This window comes from Narcine bancroftii, chromosome 2 (assembly GCF_036971445.1).
Source record: "Narcine bancroftii isolate sNarBan1 chromosome 2, sNarBan1.hap1, whole genome shotgun sequence".
Taxonomy (NCBI): domain Eukaryota; kingdom Metazoa; phylum Chordata; class Chondrichthyes; order Torpediniformes; family Narcinidae; genus Narcine; species Narcine bancroftii.
This window is the reverse complement of record NC_091470.1, coordinates 52,718,515-52,744,423: the sequence shown is the minus strand read 5'-3', so window position 1 is coordinate 52,744,423 and position 25,909 is coordinate 52,718,515. Positions and strand designations below refer to the sequence as shown.

The following is a 25,909-nucleotide window of genomic DNA, read 5'->3' as shown; positions in this document are numbered from 1 at the left end:
AAATCTAGACCTCTACCATCAAGTAACTCCAAAACTTAACATATGGGTGACTTCCATCTGTGCTTCTTATCTTCGATGGAAGCTCCATATAATCAGAATCAAAATTTATTGTCATGAACAAGTCATGAAATTCGGTGATTTATAGCAGCGTCATAGAGCAAACATTCATATTATGAACCATCTTACAACATTACTATAAAAAAAATTAAAATAATACTGCACGAAAAATAAGTCAGTCTCTTTGGTTCATAGATTATTCAGGTACCTGATGGCAGTGGGAAAAAAGCTGTCCTTGTGCCAATGAGTACTCGTCTTTGGGCTCCTATACATTTCTTGATGGTAGCAGAGTGAAGAGGGCATGGCCTGGTTGGTGGCTATCTTTGAGGATAGAGGCTGCTTTTTTAAGATACCTCCTTATGTAGATGTCCTCGTTGGAGTGAAGTTTGGTGCCTGTGATGTCGCAGGCTGAGTTAACAACCCTCTATATTTTATTCTTGCCACCATACTGGGCAGTGATACATCCAGCCAGAATGCTCTCCACAGTACACCTGTAGAGGTTTACGAGAATCTCTGATGATATATCAAATTTTCTCAGACACCTCACAAAGTATAACCGCTGTATACTGGTTGGTAGTTGTTGAGGCAGCCCACACTACTCTTCTCAGGTACCAGAAAGATTGATCCCCTTTTGAATCAGGTGGGAATGTCTGACTGCAGCAACGAGAGGTTGAAAATGTCTGTGAGCACTATGGCTAGTTGGTTGGCACAGATTTTCAGTACCCTTCCAGGTATACCGTTAGGGCCCGACGCCTTGCAAGGGTTCACCCTTTTGAATGATATCCTGATGTCCCCCTCAGAGACAGATACCACAGGGTTTTCAGCCTTTTCATGGATTTTAGTAGGCATTGTTTGATTCTTCTTCTCAAAGTGAGCATAGAAGCTGTTCAGCTCATCAGGTAATGAAGTATCACTTTAATCATAATCCAAAACATTTTAAATTGTATTTCAATGCATTAGTTTGAATAAAAAGACACCACCTTGCTCTGTGATCACATTCAGGTATCTGCAGGGTTGTTTACTGCAAAAAGCCTACCATCTGAGTTTTCATCCAGATGGGAGGCTTTTTGCTGTAAACATCATCATAGCTTTGGATATTTGTGCCAGCATTTCTTTCTAGGATTCAATCTTTATCTGTACAAGTGTAAATCCTTACAATTCATCAGTCTCTGAAATAGGAAAATGAGACTAACAATCTCCACTTCGCAGTTTGGTTATGCTATGAAGCACAGCAAAGACACAGTAGATAGTATATATTTTGTTCCTCTCCGCACAAGAGGTATTTATGAGGCATCCAAGCTTTCAAAAGGATGGTAATTTAGATGAATTGCCAATTAAAATTGCAGATGATGTTGTATTCACTAATATTCTGAAGTTCTCAATTATATCTATCTCAGCTTGCAAAATATAATCATGAAATTAAATACTCATACCTATTTCAGATTGAATAGTTGAATGAAATTTAACTTTTGAGATAGATCTGTATTTGATAATTATATAACCACCAAATAAAGTTTTGAAGTATTCTCTCTTACTCCCTGGTTTCTGTAAGCTTAGCTGGCCTCCCACTGAAATTACAGCTTTGAGAGGTAGGAGCTGCTTGCAGCAAAGTAAGAAACAAAAAAAAATCTTACTGAAAATCAAAAAAAAACCTATGGATGTTGAAAATCTGAAGTAAAACCAGACAATGCTGGAAACAGCCAAAAAGTCAAACAGCTTCTGTGGAAAGAGAAACAGTAGTAACATTTCAATGAGAGGATGAATTTTGATGAAGGGTTTTCAACCTGAAATATTAATTCTGTTCTTCTTATCATAGATGTTGCCTGACCTATAGAGTATTTTCACCATTTTATGTTTTTGTTATGAATTTTTCATGTTTAACTTATCACTTTTGAAAGGGGCCATTAACTAATAGACTGCCAAAATACTGTGCAACCTCTTCACTGAGCACCAACAGGCAGTTGATCTCCCATAATCAGGAATGATCCTTTGTAAGGCGAGTTTCCTAACATGCATGTCAACTCATTCCTCAAAATGAGCTGTGTTTGGTTGGCATGGTAACAGGATTCCACCCCTTACCCCAGTGCAGAATTTTCTGACATTTCATGCCAAGTGAACAGGTCTATTTTTCTAAGCTGAAAATATAACACATAGTAGCTCTGAAACTGATTTTGGGGACTAGGATGGCTTCTTACCACAGTCTACAGCTGGTGGAGATTATCACATGGTCGGGTGACAAGATGGATACTAGGTGTGAATGGAAGTTAGTGCAAAGTATGTGGTGAGAAGGGTGGCTGTTATGTTTATGAAGATTTGAGGCCTGGGGTAGGCCAGCTAATTTTGTAGTCGTGTGGATAAAAATCACTTTGTAATTAATTTTCACAGCAACACAAGATTAAGCCAACATTGCAGATCAAACCTCCAACAGTAATTTCAGCTTAAGTTTGTAAAAAAATTGGGCAAAATTTTGGTGCCCTTCCCATAACACCTACCATCATCCACCAGTATTAAAGCAAAACCAATTGCAACATGAAATTCTAATATGAGATCACAGTGTATAAAACGATGAAAGTATTCAATAATGCAAGGAACAAAGCTATCAGTAAAATGTAATCATTCGTATTTCATCTTGCTTTCAACAGTGTAATCAATTTATTCATATTTATCTTATCAGTATATAGATAAATAAGATGGTGATAAATATCTGAAGCATTTTCTGAGATGTGTTTCTTATTCAACATGCATGAGCATAGAAAATAGTCCTAACTTGTTTTGCGTCAGTTCTGGTCTTTCAGAACTGCTTCATCTGTAATCTGAGGGTGTAACATCCTTCATTTATCCTTCACCACTGCCTAATTGGTATATCTGAAGATTCAGTTATGCTGATTGAAGCCATTGTCTGTCTGATTTTGATGGCTCCTGACAAATCATACCTCAAATAGTTTTAATTAAAAAGGTTACTTGAAAGCAGAAGTTCTTCACTCATTCCAATGAACCTGATACAGTACTGCACAGTGGACCCTGTTCTTCCACATTTTTGTTCATTATACTCAGAGCTTTGGACATGTTCTGAATTTAAGTTAACACTATCGTTGTATACATTAGTTTAGTGAAGTATTACAAGGCTTCTCGCTCACTGCAGAGAACAAAATATATTTGAACACACATCACTGTTTCAGTATGTCCACTGGATAAGTAGATTTTTACCTTGGCAGGAGCATGTCCTCGTTAACCATGCATCAATCACAGCAGCCTGCAGACCATTTTAAAGTTCTGCATCCACATTTCGCTGATGCCCACTGCAGACAATCGTTTGCAGATTGATGAGGAGCAGGAAAAGGAGAAAGTGGTCTGATTGAATTCACAAATTTCAGATGTACTTGTCTGATTAAATTCCCAAATTTCAAATCTGTTTGAAAGACCAAATCATTTGTAATTAGGTGGGGATTGATCGAGGGAATTCTCATCCTGCAACAGATTGGCTGTAACAGTGCTTTCTTTGGTCATTTCTGTCTGCACTGTTACTGCAGTGCTACATTTCATTTATATTCACAATGCATTCAATTTCTTCCATGTTATTTTCCATGTTCTGTGTTGCATTGCAGAATTGCTCATAAAAATAACAACACCTCTCAAACATAAAGTATTTGCATTCATCCCTCTGGCATTTAACTAACGAAAATTTAGATTCTTTGGAAGTGCCAGGAATCTGTTAATTCCATAGACCTGCTCCATTTCAAGAAAGGGATTATTCAGCTTATCCACACCATTGTAGCGTGAGCGCTGCTACGATGTGTGGAAAGAAGACACACACACGAGGAGTCAAAATCGAAGATTGATTTATTGCACTGGTAGCTCTGCTTATATTCTCTCCCCACTGTTGACAACAAGAGTGACGTCGATCTCCGATTGGGTGGCATTTCTGCCATTGCTCATTGTTTCCCGCCGTGCAGGTGGTCACCTGGGATGAATGCCGTTGGCCCCCGTGGGGTCTGCATGGTCGCCACGTTCGTCTGCCGTTTTGTGTACTGGGTCACATCCCAGTTAGTGGGCTGCTACATGACCCCCCCCCCACCCAGAACTGGCGATTGCAATGCTGTTCGCCGCTTTCAGTGGCCTACCTCTGTGACGCGGGGTCTGCATGGAGACCAGTTGGGTAATATCCAAGTGTGCTGGTTTGAGGCAGTTGATGGTAAAAATCCTTGCTGCCAATATCCAGCACACATGTCAACCCATTGTGCCTAATTACAGCCGCTCATACAGTAATCGAAGAGGTGTTTGGTGTGTCCTCCCTCCAAACAAATGCATACTCACAGGCCTCTAAATATTTTGGGGATGTAGGTTTTGGCCTGGCCATGCAACAGAGACTGCGGAGGTTCTAGTGTGTCCAATGTTTCCCTCAGCTTAGTCAATGAGGCCTTGGGGTCCTCTTGGTCCTTGGTAGCAGCCAAGAACTCTCCCGGTATCACCAATGGTGCACCATATACCATCTCAGCTGCTGAGGCATTGAGGTCCACTTCTGGCACAGTGTGAATCCCCAGGAGGGCCAAGGGTAATTCGTCCATCCAGTTCAGCCTCTTGAGTCAAGCCATCAAGGCCACCTTTAGGTGCCTGTTAAACCACTCCACCAATCCATTAGCCTGAGGGTGGTAAGCTGTGGTATGGTGGAGCTGGGTTCCCAGCAACTTGACCAGTGCCGCCCAGAGTCCCGAAGAGAACTATGTACCTCTATCAGAGGCCATATGCTCCAGAACTCCGATCCTCGACATCCAGGTGTTAATCAGTGCCCTGGCGAAGGTCTGGGTGGTTGTCTCGGCCAGTGGGACTGCCTCCAGCCACCTTGTGGAGCAGTCAATCATGGTGAGGAGATATCTCACCCCATGGGAGACCAGCAGTGGCCCTACAAAGTCAATATGATGTGGCTGAACTGATGTCCTGCTGGCTCGAAAGTCTGGGGGGGAGGGTGCCTTGATGTGCATCTGCACTTTGGACGTCTGGCAAAGCATGCAGGTCTTGACGCACTGACTGACCTGTTTCTGAAGGTAATGCCAGATGAACCTACTGGCCATCACTTTAACAGAAGTACTGATGGCTGGGTGCACCAGGTTGTGCACCATATCGAAGACCTGCCGCCTCCTTGCTGCCAGCACAATGGGGTAGGTTTTGCCAGTGGAGACATCGTAGAGAAGCATCTGGTTACCAGGGCCGATGGTGACATTCTCCAGCCTGTGGCCGGAAACTCCTATTCTGTATGCTAGGATCTCAGGGTCCTTCTGCTGTGCCCTAGCTGGAGCGGAGTAGTATATTCCCTGCAACAGGACTGGGACGAATTCAATCACGGGGTGGGATAGTGCATCAGCCAGCATGCTGATCTTACCCGCGATGTGTTACATGTCCATGATGAACTCACGTATGAGAGGTGTCACTGCTGCCTGGCCAACCATGGGTCAGACTCTTTGTGGAAGGCAAAGAGTTTATGGTCCATGAAGACCCTGAATTGCCTACCTTCCAAAAAAAGTACCTGAAGTGCCTGACTGCCAGGTACAATGCCAATAGCTCCCAGTCAAATGCGCTGTATTTGAGTTTCTGTGGCCAGAGGTACCCGCTAAAGAAGGCCAGGGGCTCCCATTGCCCTTCAATGAACTGATACAGTGCACCCCCTACTACCGTGTTAGAGGCGTCTTCTGTGAGGGCGGTTGGCTCCTCTGGTCTGGAGTGTGCCAGAAGGGTGGCGTTGGCCAGTACATCTTTGGCCTTCTGGAATGCCTCTGAGGCCTCTTTGTCCCAGGTAATGTCTTTACCCTTCCCTGTCATGAGCACAAAAAGGGGATGCATGATGCAAACCGCTGCCGGTATGAATTGGTGATGAAAGTTGATCACACCGGAGAATTCTTGCAACCCCTTCTCTGTGCAGAGCTTGGCAAAACCCCAAACGGCCTCTACCTTTTCAGGTAGGGGTTTTGCTCTGTGCCTCTTGATGCCCCAGGATGTCGATCATTTCCAACCTGAACTGGCACTTAACAGGGTTTACAGTTAGTCCGAATTCCTGCAGCCGGGTGCACAGTTGCCTCAGGTGGGTTGCAAACTCCCAGTTGTTGTGGCTGACAATGAGACTATTGTCCAAATAGATGAACACAAATGGTAGATCCCACTGCTTCCATCAGCCTCTGAAGGGTCTGGGCTGCATGGTTAAGTCCAAAGGGCATTCATAGGAATTCAAAGAGTCAAAAAGGGATAGTGATTATGGTTTTAGGGATGTCATCAGGATGGTCCCTGATGAGATGATAGACCCTGATGAGATTGACTTTTGAAAACACGTGTGCCCTTTGTAAGTTAGTGGCAGTCTTGGATGTGGGGCATGGGGTACCTGATGGTTGTGGTGGCTTTGTTGAGGTGGCAATAGACGACCACATGGCCTCCACCCTCCTGCTGCCTTCAGTACCTCATGCAGAGGGAAGGCCCAGGGGCTGTCAGAACACTGCAAAAAATCTTCCATTTTTTAAAACTCCCCTTGGCAAGGGTAAGCTTCTCGAGGGGAAGATGGCGTACCCTGACATGAAGTGGGGGGCCCTCGATGATGATATGGTGCCTTACTCCATGCTTCAGCTCAGTGGTGGAAAATTATGGCTCCACAATCAAAGGGAACTCCGCTAGGATCCTCGTGAATGCGTTGTTGGACAGCATAATGAAGTCAAGATGGGGCAGGTAACTTGACTTCCTCCAGGGGCGTGGTTTGAAAAGTCCTGACATGCACCAATCACCACCCTTTAAGGTCCACCAGCAGGCAGTGGACTCGCAGCAAATTTGCTCCCAGGAACGGTTCCACCATCACCACAATCGTGAATCTCCACGTGAACTGGTTACTGCTGAAGTGGAGGGGAACAGTGCAGGTACCAAACATTCATATAGGGGTACTGTTCGCTGCCTTCAGTGCCGGGCCCAGTTTGCTGTCTGGGTGTCATAGGCCGAGGGGGAGTACACTTATTTTGGCGCCAGTGTCAACAAGGAAGCACCTTTCTTACAGATAATCCCATAAATGGAGGAGACTGTTACGTTGACCACCTACTGCAACCATCAACGACGGTTGGTTATGGCATTTCCCTGAAACATGCAGGGAGGGCAGCATCAATGGGCCCCTGCACACCATTATTGGTGATAGTGTTGGAGGGTTCACTGTCTCTCTGTTTGCTGTGGCCTAGCCATCTGCTCCATCGAGGTTCCGTTTTCTTTCTTCGCTCTCCAGAGCAAGTCCACCCGGGCTGTGACTTTCCTGGGGTCAGTGAAGTTCTCGTCTGCAAGCAAGAGTCATATATCTTTGGACATCTGCTCCAGGAAAATCTTCTCAACAAGCAGGCAAGGCCTGTGTCCCTTAGCAAGATCAAACATCTCACTCATGAGACGGATGGGGCCCTGTCCCCCAAACCATCCATATGGAACAATTGGGCTGCGCACTCGTGTCGTGAGAGCCTGAAAGTGTGGGTTAATAGCTCCTTGACGGCATCATATTTTCCTTGCTCAGGACGCTGCCAGAGGAAGTCGATGATCCTTGCTGCTCTCTCCTGGTCGAGCGAGCTCACCATGTAATAGTAATGTGTGTCATCAGGGTTGATCTGTCAAAGGTGGAACTGGACCTTGGCCTGTTCGAATGACACATGTGGCTTCAACAAAACCATGTGAAAAGCTGTTTGATCCATCATCTTCGGATCCAACTGCCAGAAGTGTGGAAAGAAGACACACACACGAGGAATCGAAGTCAAAGATTAGTTTATTGTACTGGCATCTCTGTTTATATTTTCTCCTCACTGCTGACAGGAGTGATGTCATGGCAGCACTGATCTCCAATTGGGTAGCGTTCCCACTGTTGCACATTGCTTCCCGCCATGCAGGTGGTCACCTGGAACTAAGGTCATTGGCCCCCACGTGGTCTGCACGGTCACCATGTTCGTCAGCCATTTTGTGTACCGGGTCACGTCTGGGTTAGTGGGCTACTACCCCATTTTCTACTTAATCCAGGCAGTTTCAAGTCCTGCCAAATTGCTTGAAAGGCTCTAGTCAAACTCCATTTGACATTCTATGTGATTAATAGAATGGTGCAAGGAGTGGCATCATATAAATTCTACCAAACGATGCTGAAACCTTCACTCCCTTATCAGTTATTGTGAACTAATTATTCTAATGTACGCTTGGCTGTTTCCCACTTTTTACTCTCCATAAATTCATGTAATTCAGATGTGGCCTAGATTAGAGGATATGAGTGAAAAGGAACAGTTGGACAAACAGTTAAACAGTTAAAATCTGCAGATGTGATTGTAGCAATGCACAAAAGTGCTGGAGAAATTCAATGGATCATGAAGGGCCTGACTCCTTCATCATGAGGCTGACGGGTGACCTTTTAGAAATTTATGAAATTATGAGAGGTGTTGAGATGGTGAGCAGTCAGAATATTTTTTTGCCAGGGTTAAAATGTCACGGTCTGGAGGAAATGTTTAGGGTGGGGTGTTTGTGGTGGGGAGGGGGAGGAGGGAGGAGTTAACAGGAGATGTGCAAGCTGGTTTTTGCACAGAGAGTGGTAGCTGGATGGAACAGGTTGCCAGGAGTATTAGTGGAAGCAGATACAGTCGCAGCTTTTAAGAGGCTTCCCGATAGACACATCTGAAATGTATCATGTAGAAGCAGTAACTTTCATTTAAATTGGGCGTCATGTTCAGTCCAGACATATAGGTTGAAGCAATTAAGCAATTGTTCCTGTTGTGTTCTATGTTCCATGATCTAAATGGATTTAATTTGTGGACTCTACTCTTTGTATAGTGCCATGAGAGAGAAAGAGAGAGAGAGCTATCATATCTGATAGAGTCTCAGTTTACAATAATTTCCAAATAATGGCCCCTTAATAGTATAAATCCACCTTCACAACTGAAGTGAGCCATGAATCTCCAATGTATGCTCACGTCCCTGGACGATTCGATTATCTTCTACACCCATTCCTTACATGAATTCCTTAATCTTCAATTTCTATGACCTCCTCTGTCCATGTATGAGCACATCCTTCTTCCCTTTCCCTCTCCTCATCAGCAGGCCTGGCTTCAGCAATTTCATCCCTAATTTCTAGACTTCTCCTCCCAAATCTTGTTGCCTCTCCAAGGTCTCGTTAACTTGGCTACTTCTGATCTGGGGCCGGCCCCAAGGCAAGGCTGGGGGTGGGGGGGAGGGGGGCGGGGCCACCCGCATAAGGTATTGTAATTCCCCCACCCTTTCACGGCCATTGCCCCCCCCAATGAGGTATTGTGACCCCCCCCCCCACTACCCGCAGCACGAGCATCACTGGTCTCCACACGATATAAGCAGCACGTTTGTCTGCGATGTCGGAGCAAAGGGGAAGTGTGGTGGCAGCAGTGGCACACAGAGGTGCATGGTAGGTAGGTAGGCCCCAGCACCTCCCAAACGTCAGATTGTGCACCCTATGAAAAGCATGGTTTTCTTCCAGCCTAGAAATTGGACTTGCCTACATTATTTATACATGCTGTTTTGCACAGAAGACAGTTTTCAGCTTTTTAAATCACACTGATGATCATTGTGCAAGGGAAATTGGACTGACACCTTCTCACACAGCTCACTTTCACAAGTGCCATGTTTGGCAAGCATCAGCCGTCATCCAATGCAAAGCGGCCAATTCCACATTTACTGGCAGAAGTTGGTAGTTGATAAACTCACAAATGAAAAATGAATGAACGGACCACAGCTGATCAAAAAGGGAATGTGATCTAAAAGGGTCCCCAGTGCTCTACTGATGTGCTGCTCTACATTTGCCACTGTCACTATCTATAGTTCACCATATTTAAATCAGCTTTAATGGGGATATTCCAGCATTTCGTACTCGACTGATGCACATTACAATTTTTTGCTCATGGCGTGAATCCAAGACATAGTGAGGTGGGGCAGTTTGCAGCATGAGACCATCCATAGAGGTAATGACATCAAGGGAGAGCTGGCTGCATTCTGCTTGGCCATGTGTTCCATGGCTTTCTGCCATGGAGATGGGATTTTTTAAGACACTGACATGCTTTTTTTGAAATGGCAGCTACAATCTCCAAAGCAGCTGCTGTTGGAAACCACATTGATATAATTTTACCCCATGACTTAGGGTAGGAAAACACCCAATTTTTTTAGCCCGCTTTTTTTATAATTAGGTTTGTTTCCATTTTTAACATGATATAAAGCACCTTTTGGTGAAACTCCAAGTTCAAGAGCACACCCGATTTTCACTCATTATATTCTCATTGCCAAGTATTGAACTATTTGTGGATATGCACTTCTTCAAATACTCCATTTAAAAAAAAAAGTAAATCTATTATAACAAGAATAGCAGCAGTATATTTTCAAATCTGACATTCAACAACACAAGTAAACTACTCGAGTCAATGAGGTCAACACTGTAGAAACAAATTAGCTGGAAGATTATGCAGCTGGGATAAATTCCCAAATCTAATTCATTGTCGTGGTTCTGGGTCCTCGACACAAGGGCATAGAACAATTCATTTTTTTGTTTTTAATTGCAATTCCATTAACAGTCAACCATCAACAGTTTCATATACATTTGGGTTCTGGCAGTTACTCTCACAGGTTTGTTCCAGCTTTATCAGCAGACTGTTATATTAGCATTTGGCTCGTGTTTTTAAATTAAATTCTAATTGTTGGAAGAAGCCTCTGGATTTGTAAAACAGCCATCAGGAGATGAAGCTGTTTAAAATCTGACATTAATAGTAAATTTTATTATAATTTCAGTTTGGAAACACCTTGTGCCTTGATTGGAATTTGTGCCATAGAAACAGGACATTTGCCCAACAATGTTAATATTGCACAAGAGACTCTTCCTATCTTTTTTTCATCTCACCCTATCAACATTTTTTTCTGTTCATTACTCTCTCTCAGGTGCTTTATGAGCTTCCCTTTTTAATTGCTTCTATGCTATTTACCTCAATCACATTTGAGCTAGCATCTTCCATATTCTCACCCTGTTAATTTTTTATCATTTTAATAATCACAGTCAAATAATTCTAGTTTTGAGTATATTTAATAAAAGTTTAAATGAAGTTGCAGATACTTGTTTATCAAATATTCCTGATATCCTTTCATTTTTACATCATAGCCATCAATCATGCGTAAAATCATTCTTGAAAGAAGATTCACCTGTTTTTTTTTTATTCATTCAAGGGATTAGGGACTTTGAGCTACCATTTAGTTGAACATCTTAATTGTCCTTGAGAAGTCAGCGGTGAGCTGCTTTCTTGAACTGCTGCAGACTTTGAGGAGTGGGTGATTCCACAGCCCAGGATGTTGAGCCAACGATGGTGAAGGAATGGCGACATATTTCCAATTCAGGATGGTGTGAGCAAATGGTTATGGATGGGGTGCCTATCAAGCAGGCTACGATCTCCTGTATAGTGTTGAGCTTCATGAATATTGTAAAAACAGAGGTCAGTAACAGACCCTTCAGCTCATGTATCTGTGCCAAACATTATTCCCTGCATATTGATGTATCTATATAAAAACTTTTTAAACACTAATATCTGCTTCCACCATTACTCCTACAAAGCTCCTTTTAAACTCTTCCTCCCCTCCACTCACCATAAACACGTCATCTTGTCCTTGACATTTTAACCCTGTCAATGCATCTCATAAATTTATCAACCTGCCTAATCTCCCCTTACCCTTCTCCACTCCAGAGAAAACAACTGATGTTTGTTCAATCTCTCTCCCCATAGTTCATACCTAATCACTTCTGGACCTTTGCCAAAGCATCACTATCCTTCCTGCAATGGGATAACCCCAATACACAATTCTGTATTTCCAAATAGAGCCTACCGAAGTTTTAGACACTACATTACTTCCTTACCTTTATATTCAGTTCTCCTCCCAATGACGCCAAGCATTCCATATGCCTTCATTATGTACTCATCCAGACCAGTGGAAAATATTCCATCACGCTCCTTGTAGCCTTGTAGTTGGTGGACTGGCTTTAGCGAGTTAGGAAGTGGGTTATGGGGATAAAGCTGGAAAGGGGTACTGATGGTAATGATCAGCCATGATCTAAAATGGCGGTGTTGGCCCGACGGGCCAAATGGCCTACTCCAGCTCCTATTGTCTATTGTCTATTGTCTATTGTTACTTGCCACAGAATTCCTAGATGCTGTGTGGTACACAAAAGTGCTGGAGAAACTCAGCAGGTTACACAGAATCCATTAAAAGTAAAAGGCAGTTGACATTTTTGGCCTGAGCCCTTCCTCAGGAGTGACATCTGTCTTTTTATTAGCACTAGACTCCAGCATCTGCAGGATTTCGTAGTTAACTTCATGCCCAGACTCTGACCTGCTCTTGCAACCGCAATGTGGAGATGGTGACTCCAGTTCAGTTTCCGGTCAATGATAATTCCCAGGATATTAATAGCGGGAGATTCAGTGATAGGATTGCCATTGAACGCCCAGCACTTGTGTGCCATGAATGTTACTTGCCACGTATCAGCCCAGCACTGGATATTGTCCACGTCTTGTTACATTTTGAAGTAAATTGCTTAGTTTTCTGAGAAGTCACAAATGGTGCTGAACAATTACTTCTGATCTTACATTTGAAGGAAACCAATAATGAAGCAGCTCGAATGGTTGCACCTCAGACTTTACCCTGAGGAATTGCTGCAGAGATGTTATGCAACTAAGATGATTGACTTCCAACCATTCCAAACATATTCCTTTAGCCACATCCCCTTAATACAGTACTCAGTCAAGTAATGACTTGATGTCAAGGGCAGTTACACTCACTTCACCTGTGAAGTTCAGCTCTTTCACCCAATTAAATTCCACTCTAACAAAAACGAAAACCATTTAGCCTTGAAATTGTGCACTTTTGAGAAGTTCCCTTTTTTGCATTTGCTGATTGTCCACTCCATTCCTGCTCATCTATTATCATCTCCAAGCACAATCATCTTCCATTACCTTCTGCCAAATTGATATTGATTTACTTCTTTCAAGTAATACTAATTTTTCTTCAGGGCACTGCCTAAATACCTAAAGTGGGTTAATCAGAAAATCCCCAGAAGAGAATTATTCCAGAACTCCCAATGTTGCTGACGCCAGCTATAACAAAAGAAAAGATTGCATTATCTCAGTGTCCCATCCTCATTATGATGGAAAAAAACTGTAAATCCAAAAGTGATTGAGCTATCAAAGTAAGGATTTATTCAATACAAATTTGTAAATCCTTTCAAAAAATGATGCTGTTTTTAATTTCCTGCTGTTTCCTGTTTGTCAAGATTTAATATTGAAATTAAATAATAAGGAATTAAAATGCTGTTTGTAATACATCCCTGTAACACAGCACTTGTAAACTGTAGCTGCCAGTATGTAATTGTGCAGTTTTTGCTTTTACTTTCTTCTCCCAGATACTGATCTAATAGAAGCCACATATTTAACCTGATAACTCACTTTTGATCTCCCTTTCACCTGTCATTACTTTTAGAACCTCTTTATTATCTTAATTATCTGTGATTTTTTTTTAGCCTGCTTTTCTTCCCTTTTTTTTAACTTTTACACTCTTTCACTCACAAGCAAATCTGTTTATCATTTTTTTTGTGCTTTAATCATGTTATTTACTTTGTTGGCACTTACTATCTGCTCACCACTGCAGACAAATTATCTGACCATCTTAGCATCCACACTCTCTCTGACCATCTTAGCATCCACACTTCACCAAAATGTTAAACTTGTTTTTATCCATTCACTGTGGTACATGCATATTTTTTTCTGAATTCTTCAACAATTTAAAATCAGATTTTTCCCTTAATAACTTAAAATCCACATTTATCAATAACATCAACTTTCCTCTCTTCCAATTCCAATGCCACCAGTCTCTTCCTGTTTGCACAATTCCTTTTATAATAAAAACACTGTATCATATTGGAAGCATTTCCTTCTGCCTGTTCTTTTAAAATAAACATTTTTGAAATTACTTTCCAAATGAGTTATCTTGCTGCATTTCTCTGCCTCCAAATTCTTAACACGTCTTCCACACTTTCCCATTCATTCATTTCACCGTTCAAAATGTTGATTAAAAAACTTCACACTCATAGAACTTCTCAGGTATTCTCCTTTTCAATTGGAAACCAAACACCTCACCATTACTACCAGTAAAACAATTTTGGATGGTTATCTTCTTTGGAAAGTTATCAAAGATTAAATTGGGATATTCCTCAATAAAATCAAATTGAGTTTAATTCTGATTTGTGAGGTGTTACATGTTGATAAGTTATACCAGGGCAGAAATTGTACAGTAAATGGTAGAGCCTGGAGATAGTTGTAGAATGGAGAGAATTGGTGATCACAGCACATAATTTTTAAAAATATTTTATTTAAAATTTTATCCATTCATGCAGTAATCAGAATTCATATGATAATATATATTACAAGACAAATCAAAAGTTATATACATGATGGTATTCACCTCCCTCCCAAACCCCCCTCCCTCAAAATAGTCAGTATAAAAGATATAATGTAGCTATATAAATGTAGAAAAAAAGGAAATTTCTTCAGGATTGCACAAAGAGATGTCATCTAATACATGTAAATAAACATTCTTCATTACAACTCAAACGAGAAACTCACAGGTCTAGAGGGACAGAAAGGACATTATTACAAATTTAAGACTAATATTTGTGTATATGGATACCAAATATATGAAAACATAGGATATTTATTTCTTGCTAAATGTAATTTTTTTCCAAAGAAATACAACTTTGAATTTCTGCATGCCATGTTGGCATACCTAAAAATATATCTGATTTCCAAGTAACTGCAATACATTTCCTCACCACTGCTAACACTACTTTAACAAATTTCAATTGATATATTGATAGTTTTAATTTAGGCCTTGTTCCTTTGGTATTTCCAAATAAAATTAAGTGCAGATTTTGCTTTATTTTATTCCATATATTAATCAAATGTTTCAATAATGTTGTACCTTTATCACCAACCATTAATTTTGGTTCCCACTTGTATATAAATTCTTCTGCTTTTCTATTTTATTCAATTCTATTTTAACCCATGCCTATTTTTCCCTTTTGAAAAAAGAAGCAAGAAATCTCATTTTAGCTGCTCGATAATTTTAAAATTAGGAGGTTGTAGGCCTCCAAAATCATATTTCCGTGTTGACTTCTCCAGAAACTCTTGACATTTCACCTTTCCAGAGGAATTTCCTTACATATTTATCAAATTCTTGAAAAATCTTTTGATATACTAGAATGGGTAATGTTTGGAAAATACTTTGTATTCTTGGGAATATATTCATCTTAATACAGTTAACCCTTCCCACCAAAGTTAAAGGTAAATTCATCCATTTTTTAAAAATCTTCCTCGATCTTTTTAAGTAATGGTAAATAATTCAATCTGTATAGATTTTTTTTAATTGTTATCTTACGAATACCTAAATACTTAATACCCTCTTTTGGCCATTTAAACGAAGTATCACTTTGACATTGAGTATAATCACTTCGGTTAATGGCATAATTTTACTTTTATCTCAATTTATTTGCCCAAACATTTCCCATATTCTTCCAATTGAACATATTTTTGTAAAGATGTCTCAGGTTCAGTCAAATACATTAAAACATCATTTGCCAATAAACTAATTTTATGTTCTTCTTGACCTTCCCTAAATCCCTTCATTTCCAAATCACTCCAAATTATTTGAGCAATAGGTTCTATAGCTAAAATAAACAAAGCTGGAGATAAAGGGCATCCTTGTCTACTTGATCTAGCTAATTGAAGTGCTGTAGATATTTGTCCATTGGTGACTACTTTAGCTTTACAGTGCAATACAGTGCCCTAATTCAATTTATAAAATTCAATCCAAATCCAAATTTTTCAAACACTTTAAAGAAAAAAAATCCCATTCCAATCTATCAAATGGTTTTTCTGCATCTAAAGCCACTCCAACACTCAAATCAACTCCCTTTTCGAACTAAATAAATTATACTAAGTAATCTAGCTACATTTTACAATGACTGGTCCTTTTTTACAAATAAGTTCAATCCATATTTATTAATTTCCTGAAAATGGCGACACAGATAGACAGGAAGGTGATGAAGCCATTTAGCACACTTGCCTTCATTGGTCAGAGCATTGAGTACATGCCATATTGTCTTTGAACAGAATATTAGTGAAGCTACATTTGGAATACAGTGTCCATTTCTAGTCATCTTGTTGTAGGAAGGATCATAAGAGTTAAAAGCAGGCTAGGACTATTTTTCCTGGAGCATAGGAGGCTTTGGGCTGACTTTGTAGAGGTATTCAATATCACAAGGGATCAAACGCCAGGGTAGGAGAATCTAAAATTGAAGAGCAGAGCTATAAGATGGGGAGGAAGATTTAAAGGGAAACTGAGGAGCAACGTTTTCAAACAGAGGATGGTTTTTAAATGGAATGAGTTGCCAGAGGATATCATAGCAGCAGGAATTGTTAAAAGACATTTGGACTTGTTCATGAATAGCAAAGGGTTAGAGGTCAAGCACAGGCAAATGAGATGATGTCAGGTCAGCAACTTAATTGGCATGGACTTTTAGGCTGAAGGATCTGTTGCGATGCTGGAACTCTATGAATTGAACCTTTTACAGTCAGAACATTTCAATATCCACTTCATTCTCTACCCACCACTCCAGTCTTTATCCCTTCTAATATGTTCTCTCCTGACAATTTAATTTCTTCCTCAACCAGTCCAATCTCATACTCTTTTATACTTTTCTCTGATGGACATTTTTATTCCTGTCCTTTCAATCATCTTTTCTCATCTATCTCCATTAAATGCTGCAAATATTGCTCAAGGTCAATCCCATCCCTGACATGGTACCTTTGGCATTGTGCCTTCACTTTAAAGTAATTTCTTTTATGTTGCACTGCCTCTTCCCAATTTTTGCATGTCAATGTATTTTGTGTACTGCCGTGAATAATGGAACATCCATATGTGTACAGATAGTGACTAAGAGTTCAGATTTTGTGCAAACTCACTGGTTATTTTGATTACAGTTTCCCAAACTATGCTTGTGTGTGGCAGTTTTTGGTCAGTGGATGTCCAAGGCAGTATGGCGCCCTCTGCAGGGAATGAGGATCTGGGTGAACAAGTGGTGAAGCAGCAGCACTTCTTGATTCATGCAATGTGAGCAAGGAATTGTCACTTGAGGGTGTGCAATTCATAGTATGAAACTATGTACAGAAAGTAATTGTAAGGCAGCAAAAGAAAGATAGAATTAACAGGGTGGGGGGAAGCAAGAAAAGTTTGAAAAATATTATTTAAATAAATAAAGGACAATATTTAAGAAAACCTAATATAACAAGACCATTTCCAAAAATAATTTTTCAACACCAGTGAGGTTGTTTGGAAATAATGTTATTATGCCATTAAAAACATCGCTCTCATTTGAATTGATGCATCTAACTTATTGTGGCATGTTTAGTGGACATGCATTGAGCAAGCTTCATGCACATCACAGCTTGTCTCAGCAGCGTAGAATACAGTGAAGCTAATGAAGGAGGATGGAAAATTGGATAATAGCTTCCTGATTCCAATGTTTATGGCCCATTTGAGGATACTGCAACTTTCTTTTTAAGTTACCTTTGAATAACTTGAGTTTCAGGTATTTCCTTCTGTGGGAATATATTTTACCTGATTATAAATTAAAATAATACATTTTAAATTTCCTTGTTATTCACTAATAAATATAAATAAATATTTAATTTAATTAAGGGCCACATAATTACTTTCAATTATTGCAGTTTTTAGTGTGATTATCAATTTTTATCTCTATAAGAACCATTTGTCAGTGTGCCAGACCATTTGCCAGCATGCAATACATCAAACACCACACTAAAATCAGAATCAGAATTTATTGTCATGAACATGTCACAAAATATGTTGTTTTGTGGCAGCATTACAGGTGCAAGTTTTGTTATAAATTACATTGTTTAAATAAATAAAGTAGTACAAAAAGAAGGAATATGAGGTGCTATTCTGTGGTCTTTGTCGATTCAGAAATCTGATGGCAGAGGAGAAAAAGATGTTTTTGTACCATTGGGTGTTTGTCTTCAGGCTCCAGTACCTCCTTCCTGGTGGTAGCAGTGTGAAGAGGGCATGGCCTTGGTGGTGATAATCCTTGAGAATAGAAGTTGCTTTCTTGAGACACTGCCTCTTGTAGATGTCCTCAATAGAGCAAAGACTAATGCGCATGATGGCGCTGAATTGGGTTTGCATCTCTCTGTAATCTGTTCCTGGCAGTGATGTGACCAATTAGAATGCTCCCCACACTAAACTGTAGAGAATTACAAGAGTCTTTGGTGACGTACCAAATCTCCTCAAACTCCTCACAAAGTATAGCCACTGGTGGGCCTTCTTCATGATTGCATCGACATGGAGGACCCAGGATAGATCGTGAGAGATATTGACACCCAGGAATTTGAAGCTCTTAACCCATTCCACTGCTGACCCCTCGATGAGGTTCATGTTCTCCTGATTTCCCCCTCCTGAAGTCCATAATCAGTTCTTTAGTTTTGTTAATGTTGAGTGCAAGGTTGATATTGTAACACCACTTCACCAGCTGATCCATCTCACTCCTGAATGCTTCTTCATTTCCATCTGTGATTCTGCCCCCAACCGTGGTGTCATTGGCACATTTGTAGATGGCATTTGAATCATAACTAGCCACACAGATATGGGTGTAGAGTGAGTAGAGCAGTGGGTTAAGCATGCATCATTGAGGTGAGCTTGTTTTGATTGTCAGTGAGGTGAAGACTTACTGACTGTGGTCTTCCGATGAGGAAGTCAAGGATCAGGTTGCAGAGGGAGATGCAGAGGCCCAAGTTTTGAAGCTTGCTGACCAGTACTGAGGGTACAATGGTGTTGAAAGCTGATGTCGTCAATGAAAAGTAGCCTGATGTACATGTTGCTGTTGTCTAGGTGATCCAGGGCTGAGTAGAGTGCCAGTGAGACTGCATCTGCTGTGGAGAAATTGTGGTGTACTTAGGTACGAGTTAATTCTGGCCATGACCAACCTCTCAAAGCATTTCATCACAGTAGATGTGAGTGCTACTGGGCAATAGTCATTGAGGCAATTCACCCTGCTCTTCATGGGCACTGGGATGATTGATGTCCTTTTGAAGCAGATGGGAATATCGACTGCCACAATGAGAGATTGAAAATGACCGTAAACGCTCCAGCTAGTTGGTCGGCACAGATTTTCAGTACTCTGCCAGGTACACCATCAGGGCCTATCGCCTTTCAAGGCTTTACCCTCTTGAAAGATGTTCTGACATTGGTATCAGAGATAGATGTCACAGGGTCTTCAACTTCTGCAGAGATTTTCATTGCTCCTGTTGAAAAAAGTGCTCTTGTCTAAAATAAACAACTTCAGGGATTACAAACTTTTTTATTCCCTATATTGCTTCCTAAATATAAATAAGAGTTTTGGAAAATGAACCCTTGAATGATGTTGAAAAAATAAATTCCATTTCAATGGACTAATAGGAAATCTGAATTAGGGTACCAAGAATTAGCATAAATAGATATAAAATGTTGCAGGCTCAGTTGATAAACATGGTATTTATGAAATGGAAGGAAAGAATGTAATGATCAGAAATTGTGCTTCAGCTGTAAGGGCTTCAAATATCTGAAACAAAGGACAAATAAGAACTGTGTGAGATAAACATTAAAGAAGAAAGAAACTTTCGAGTCTGTGGCCATCTAAGTATGAAACATTGGGAAGAAACAGAATTACGTAACTCGGAACAGCATTCCAACCATTGCTGAGACATGAAAGTGCCAATGACTGAACTGGAAATTATATGTGACAGTCTTTAAGACAGGAGAAAATGTAGAGGGTTGATATGGCCATAGAAATTAAGGCTGTAAATTGCAGAGGGAAGATACAAGGAGAGATAAAAAGGTACTGAAGAATTAATAGAAAGGAATAAAATAAACGTATTTTATAAATTATATTGGTCAGCAAGTAGCATCTGTGAAATTACAAATGTATATATGCAGTTAAAAGACAAAGCATGTTGCAAAGATAATATGATGTTAATGAAGAATTTTAATTTTCATAAGGATGAACTAAAACTATTTAGAATGTGTCTAAAAATGGTGTATTACCTCTGTATATTCAGACTACTTTCTTGCAATGGTCTCAAACCAACATGTAGCAGCAATATTAGATTTAGTGTTCCAGTGTAATGATGTGTGAACACGTAACAGTGATTATGAAATAATGTAATTAATTGTGATGTTAAAAGGGGAGAATCAAAAAAGAGGAAAGAAAAAACAAAAATTGCAGAGATCATAAAGTTTAAACATTTTTTAAAAAATGTCTTCTTCTTTGGCTTGGCTTCGCAGACGAAGATTTATGGAGGGGTAAATGTCCACGTCAGCTGCAGGCCTCGTTTGTGGCTGACAAGTCCGATGCGGGACAGGCAGACACGGTTGCAGCGGTTGCAGGGGAAAATTGGTGGGTTAGGGTTGGGTGTTGGCTTTTTCCTCCTTTGTCTTTTGTCAGTGAGGTGGGCTCTGCGGTCTTCTTCAAAGGAGGTTGCTGCCCGCCGAACTGTGAGGCGCCAAGATGCACGGTTTGAGGCGATATCAGCCCACTGGCGGTGGTCAATGTGGCAGGCACCAAGAGATTTCTTTAGGCAATCCTTGTACCTCTTCTTTGGTGCACCTCTGTCACAGTGGCCAGTGGAGAGCTCGCCGTATAACACGATCTTGGGAAGGCGATGGTCCTCCATTCTGGAGAGTGACCTACCCAGCGCAGTTGGATCTTCAGCAGCGTGGATTCAATGCTGTCGGCCTCTGCCATCTCGAGTACTTCGATGTTAGGGATGAAGTCGCTCCAATGAATGTTGAGGATGGAGCGGAGACAACGCTGGTGGAAGCGTTCTAGGAGCCATAGGTGGATGCCGGTAGAGGACCCATGATTCGGAGCCAAACAAGAGTGTGGGTATGACAATGGCTCTGAATACGCTAATCTTTGTGAGGTTTTTCAGTTGGTTGTTTTTCCAGATTCTTTGGTGTAGTCTTCCAAAGGCGCTATTTGCCTTGGCGAGTCTGTTGTCTATCTCGTTGTCGATCCTTGCATCCGATGAAATGGTGCAGCCGAGATAGGTAAACTGGTTGACCGTTTTGAGTTTTGTGTGCCCGATGAGGCAAAAAGAAGATGGTCAGGGGCAGCATTGGCCCCCTTGAGGACTGTAAATGAGGAGATTGCAAATGCAAAAGGAAATAATGAACACGTTGAATTATTTACAGGAAGAATGGACTCGAGTCTAGACATTCAAAAGAAACTAACTCAGATGAAATTGGATAGGAGTTGGAAAGAATGACAAAAGATTTTGAAAATTTGCCATTGATGAGAGAGCCAATGAAGATTTATACAAATTAGTTCATTCTGATAGAATGCATGCTGTACGCTATTTGAAAGTTTCAGCTTTCTGCCACTTACGTGCATTCACTGAGTGGATGTAGAATCCAAGAGTTGATGCCCACCCCAACATAGGGTCAGAAAGCAAATTAATTTAATGTGGGGATCTCAGCCACATGGTGAGAATATTTTGCTTTTCTGTTTCATTATTTATTTTTGATGGTTTTAATTATTTCTGGTTTGTTTAAAATTATTTTAAAATGACTTAGCTATTTTAATGTTTGCTATTTGCTTATTTTTAATTGTGTTAAAAAATCTCAGTGTTGCACTAAAACATTTAAATCCTCTTAAAATTATTTCAAAGGAACAATATTCCAAAACATACCCAGTAAAACAAAATAATATAATTTAATAAAACATGAAACTAAGGGAAAATAATTCCATAAAACCATACTTGCATTTGTTTTTAACAGGATCATCAAAAAAATTAGGTTGCCATCCGTAAATTCTTTATAAGGGGCTATATGCGATGTGTATCTGCCACCCATTCTCCCTACCCCCACCCCCACCCAACTTCCCCAGCTTTGACACTGAGCTCAAGGATAAGGTAGCAAGGAGCCTAAATGTGAGTGGCTTCCAAACAGTAGGCTCCAAAGGAACTCTCAGCTGTTGGTCAGCTTTATTTGGCCCAATTAAATAAATAAATTGATCATGTGTAGTTGCCATATAAATATATGCATAAATATAAGTATAGTTTCATTTATGGTGATCCAACATTACCTAAAAGAGTTTATATTATCTTTTAAGCGTCATTATGATTGAAATAGTATGATCTCATTTATAATAATGTAGCATTGTCTCAAATAGATTCTGATCAGTATCCTTGTATGATTATCAGTTTTATGAATCAACTCATTTTAACTGTGACTCTCCCTTTCCACCCTTTCACTCTCCCAAAATGTTTTTAACCAAATCAGGATATTAGTGAGGTGAGTGACTTTCATTTCTGATTAAGAATAACAGCTGAGTTTTATCATGAATTAGATTGTGAAGTTTGTTCAATAGCACTGAGAGAGAAGTTGCACTGAGAGAGAAGTTGCACTGAGAGGGAAGTTGCACTGAGAGAGTTGCACTGAGAGAGAAGTTGCACTGAGAGAGAAGTTGCACTGAGAGAGAAGTTGCACTGAGTGAGAAGTTGCACTGAGAGAGAAGTTGCACTGAGAGAGAAGTTGCACTGAGAGAGAAGTTGCACTGAGAGAGAAGTTGCACTGAGAGAGAAGTTGGGTATCTGTGCATTCTATTTTGATTGAAACTTTTCCTTCTGCAGTATTTTATTATTTTAAAACAGTTGTGCAGATCACTCAATTAATTAGATACAATATGTGTGAAATACATGTTGGCAAATTATAACTGTGTGTCATTTTAGACAACAAAGTTTATATTTTATTCTCGTTGATTTCAGTAAAAATAATTTTTTGAGTTTCTTTTGGTAAAAACGTGTGCCTGGTGTTGCTTTATTTTACCTTTAATATTAAGAAAATACAAAGGATTAGGGTGATTTTAAAAAGCTAGTCTCATGCAATAGCATTTTTATTACGTTTGCAAGGTAACCAAATATTTAATTTTTGTTCTGTTGGTTTATATTGCTTTGGTAATAAGTGGCTGTGGTTGCAAATGGTTACATGAATACACAGCAACTTTACTGTCAAACTGGAAGTCAAAGAGTAAATTATCTGAAACATAATTTGTTCAGTTTTGTTTGAATTTGATTCCAATATAGTATTCTTGCAGATTATTGATTTAGTTTGAACTTTATCTTCAAAAAACATTGAGAACAAATAATGACAATTCCACAGGTCAAAAAGTTTTCATTAACTCCAGTGGTAAATTACTGAATATCTCTGAAATTGAAATACTAAAAGCATCAAAACTTGGAAAATGATAAAGCTATTAAAGTGATTCAATCTTCAATATGACATATTATGCCAATGGAGATAGTGATTAGATTTTTTTTGGAATTAGTTAACATTGAAATACGTTCTAATTTTCCCCAGCCAGAACATTTTTTGACAATGGAAATATTTTTGTGTTGGTTTTAAATAATTTTAATGCAAATCAATGCCTTGAACGGTATCTGAAACCAGTCTACCAGTTAAGCTATTCAAATGTTCTTTCACTACTGCTGTCAACCACTTCATGTCTTTGCATGAGGCCAGGATGGTGATACTGAAAATGTGCCAGGTATTGTTCATTCCTGTTCATTATTTATAGAAATGTGGTGAGCTTTCTGGAAATCCTGAGGCCCTTTAGTGTTTCTAGACTGATGTTAGATAGGAACTTGCAGTTTATAGACACATGACAACACAGAAACTATATTTTATGCTCAAATCAAAAAGGTGTATGAATTGGAAGTGATAATATTCCCTTGACACTTCAGTTCTTGTGCTACTTCATTGTGGATGTTGGGTTGCTAAGTGTTGTCCGGGTAAGCAAGATAACTTGCTGCACTGCCTCCTCTGGAACAGATACTACAGCTACAGAAGATATTAGATAAGTAAGTCAGTTCATTTTTTTAAGAATGGCATCTCGTCTGAGTATAACAAAATCTTCAATGTTTCCATTAGACAATTTATATTCCTATTATGGAACATGTAATTTGTAAAACCGAGCTGAGTTTGACCTGGGAAAGAATAGTTTTGTACTTAAATATAAATTGAAACTGATTTTTTTTCACTGAATTTTGCAACTTCACCTTGCATGAATTCTAATATCAAAGGAATAAAAATGTAAATACTATTTATTAGAATCACAGATTGAATTAATTGAATGTGTTAAATACTATATTAAATTCAGACCTGGTGAAAAATAATATCTACAAGGTTTCTCAGATGCAGCACTTGTTCTTTTGCAAATACAGACATTGGCAAATTCTCAAATATTTTAAAAGTCAAAGATTAAAATGTAATCAACTGAATTGTTTTGAATAAGAAAAGACTATTTTTGAATTCATTTTGAATGAATAATTTTTACAATTACACTAAGTCACCCACAAAAACTCTCATTCCTCTGAGGAGGTCATTTTTGATTTGGAACAGACCTGTATTTCCCATTGATGTTAACAGAAATGATTGCCTGTACAATTTTACTACAATTTTGAAGTTAGAAGGAGATAGCAAAGTGTGAAATCATTAACCATTTAATCAACTTAAGTTCTCAATCTTTTAATTCAGGGATCAAAAAACTAAATTGTGTCCATTCCAGCACTTTTTATGAAGATTATAAAAGTTAATTAACCATTATGTATATTTCTGTTCTTTTACCTTGAAGGAATAATAAATATAGTGCTGTATAAAATCAAAATAGTTTATTTCAAAGACCATTTCATTGGTGAACCACACAAAAAAAAACCCAGCACACAAGTATTTCAAAAAATCTGCACTTGATATTTTAAATTAATTTACAAGAAAATGGTAAAATCAGATCTACAATTTGACTTACGTGTCCAGGAGTAAGGGGTGATTGTTGAACTGATCCCAAAGTTCCACTGCTCCTCTAGTTTTTGTTATTTCATTATTTCCCATGGGGCACTAACTTACCAGGTCATTCTCTCCAAGAACAAAAGTAGATTTGGAGGCTTTTAATAATTGGTTTGATGCCTGAGTAATGAGAGGAGGAGGAAGGTCATCCAAATCTTCCACTTTAATCCACCATTTAGAGCCAACAACCTTGAGGCAAAATTTCTTTCACTTATTACACACTCAATTAAGCACATTGCTTCCTCACTCCTGTGGGAATAATAATTACGTGGCAGTAGTGAATACAACAGAAGCTTAATTTGTGTCTTTAAATTAAGTGATGAGCCCTTTTATCCCAATGAACAATTAACTCACTCATCAAAAAGGTTGTAGTGAACATACTCATTTAGTTTGCCAATTTTCAGTGTTTTTTGCATTGTTCTGTTATAGAATCTAATACTTTTCCATCATTTTGCCTTTCATACTCTCATCCAATTGATGTTCTGATAGACATGAATTTGAGTAATAACTGAACATTTTCTTTTGGTCAAGGCCAGAACCCTTCAATATTTCTATGCTGCTACAGCAATACTGTGGATATGTGAGAAAATAATAGGAAGAACCAGTTGAAGCGCTTAAGTTTAGTGTGCCATCCTCTTTCTCCCCTTCATATAATCTCCTGGAGTATCACAAAGGCAGAGGAGAAAGTGTATATCTTTTGGATCAAAGTCTGAAAATTTCTTCTAACTCCTGTCGGACTCTGGCTTTACCCTACCCTCAATTTGGTCTATGTGTCTTCTGAGCCCAGCGTGCTCATTAAATGAAGTGATAGGAGAAGGTATTCGGTTTCACAATCAGTTTATTACATAGCACAAGAATAAAGCTTAACGGAGCT

The 25,909-nt window shown here is 39.5% G+C and overlaps 1 protein-coding gene across 12 annotated transcripts in view; it reads left to right on the top strand.

Moving 5' to 3' along the window:
• Positions 1-25,909, top strand: part of LOC138753542 (RNA-binding protein Nova-1) — a 288,411-nt gene that overhangs the window by 237,776 nt on the left and 24,726 nt on the right. The window contains exons 5-6 of one of the 12 annotated variants that reach the window (XR_011351237.1): positions 11,269-11,531; positions 13,100-13,527. The exons of 10 other annotated variants lie outside the window; for them this stretch is intronic. Coding sequence is in view for 1 of the 2 variants with exons in the window: in XM_069916695.1 (XP_069772796.1) it covers positions 11,269-11,319 (51 nt within the window). In the remaining variant the exon portion in view is untranslated. Of the gene's footprint in view, positions 1-11,268; positions 11,622-13,099; positions 13,528-25,909 lie in introns of those variants that run through there. One more of the 12 variants, XM_069916695.1, reaches the window with a different exon arrangement.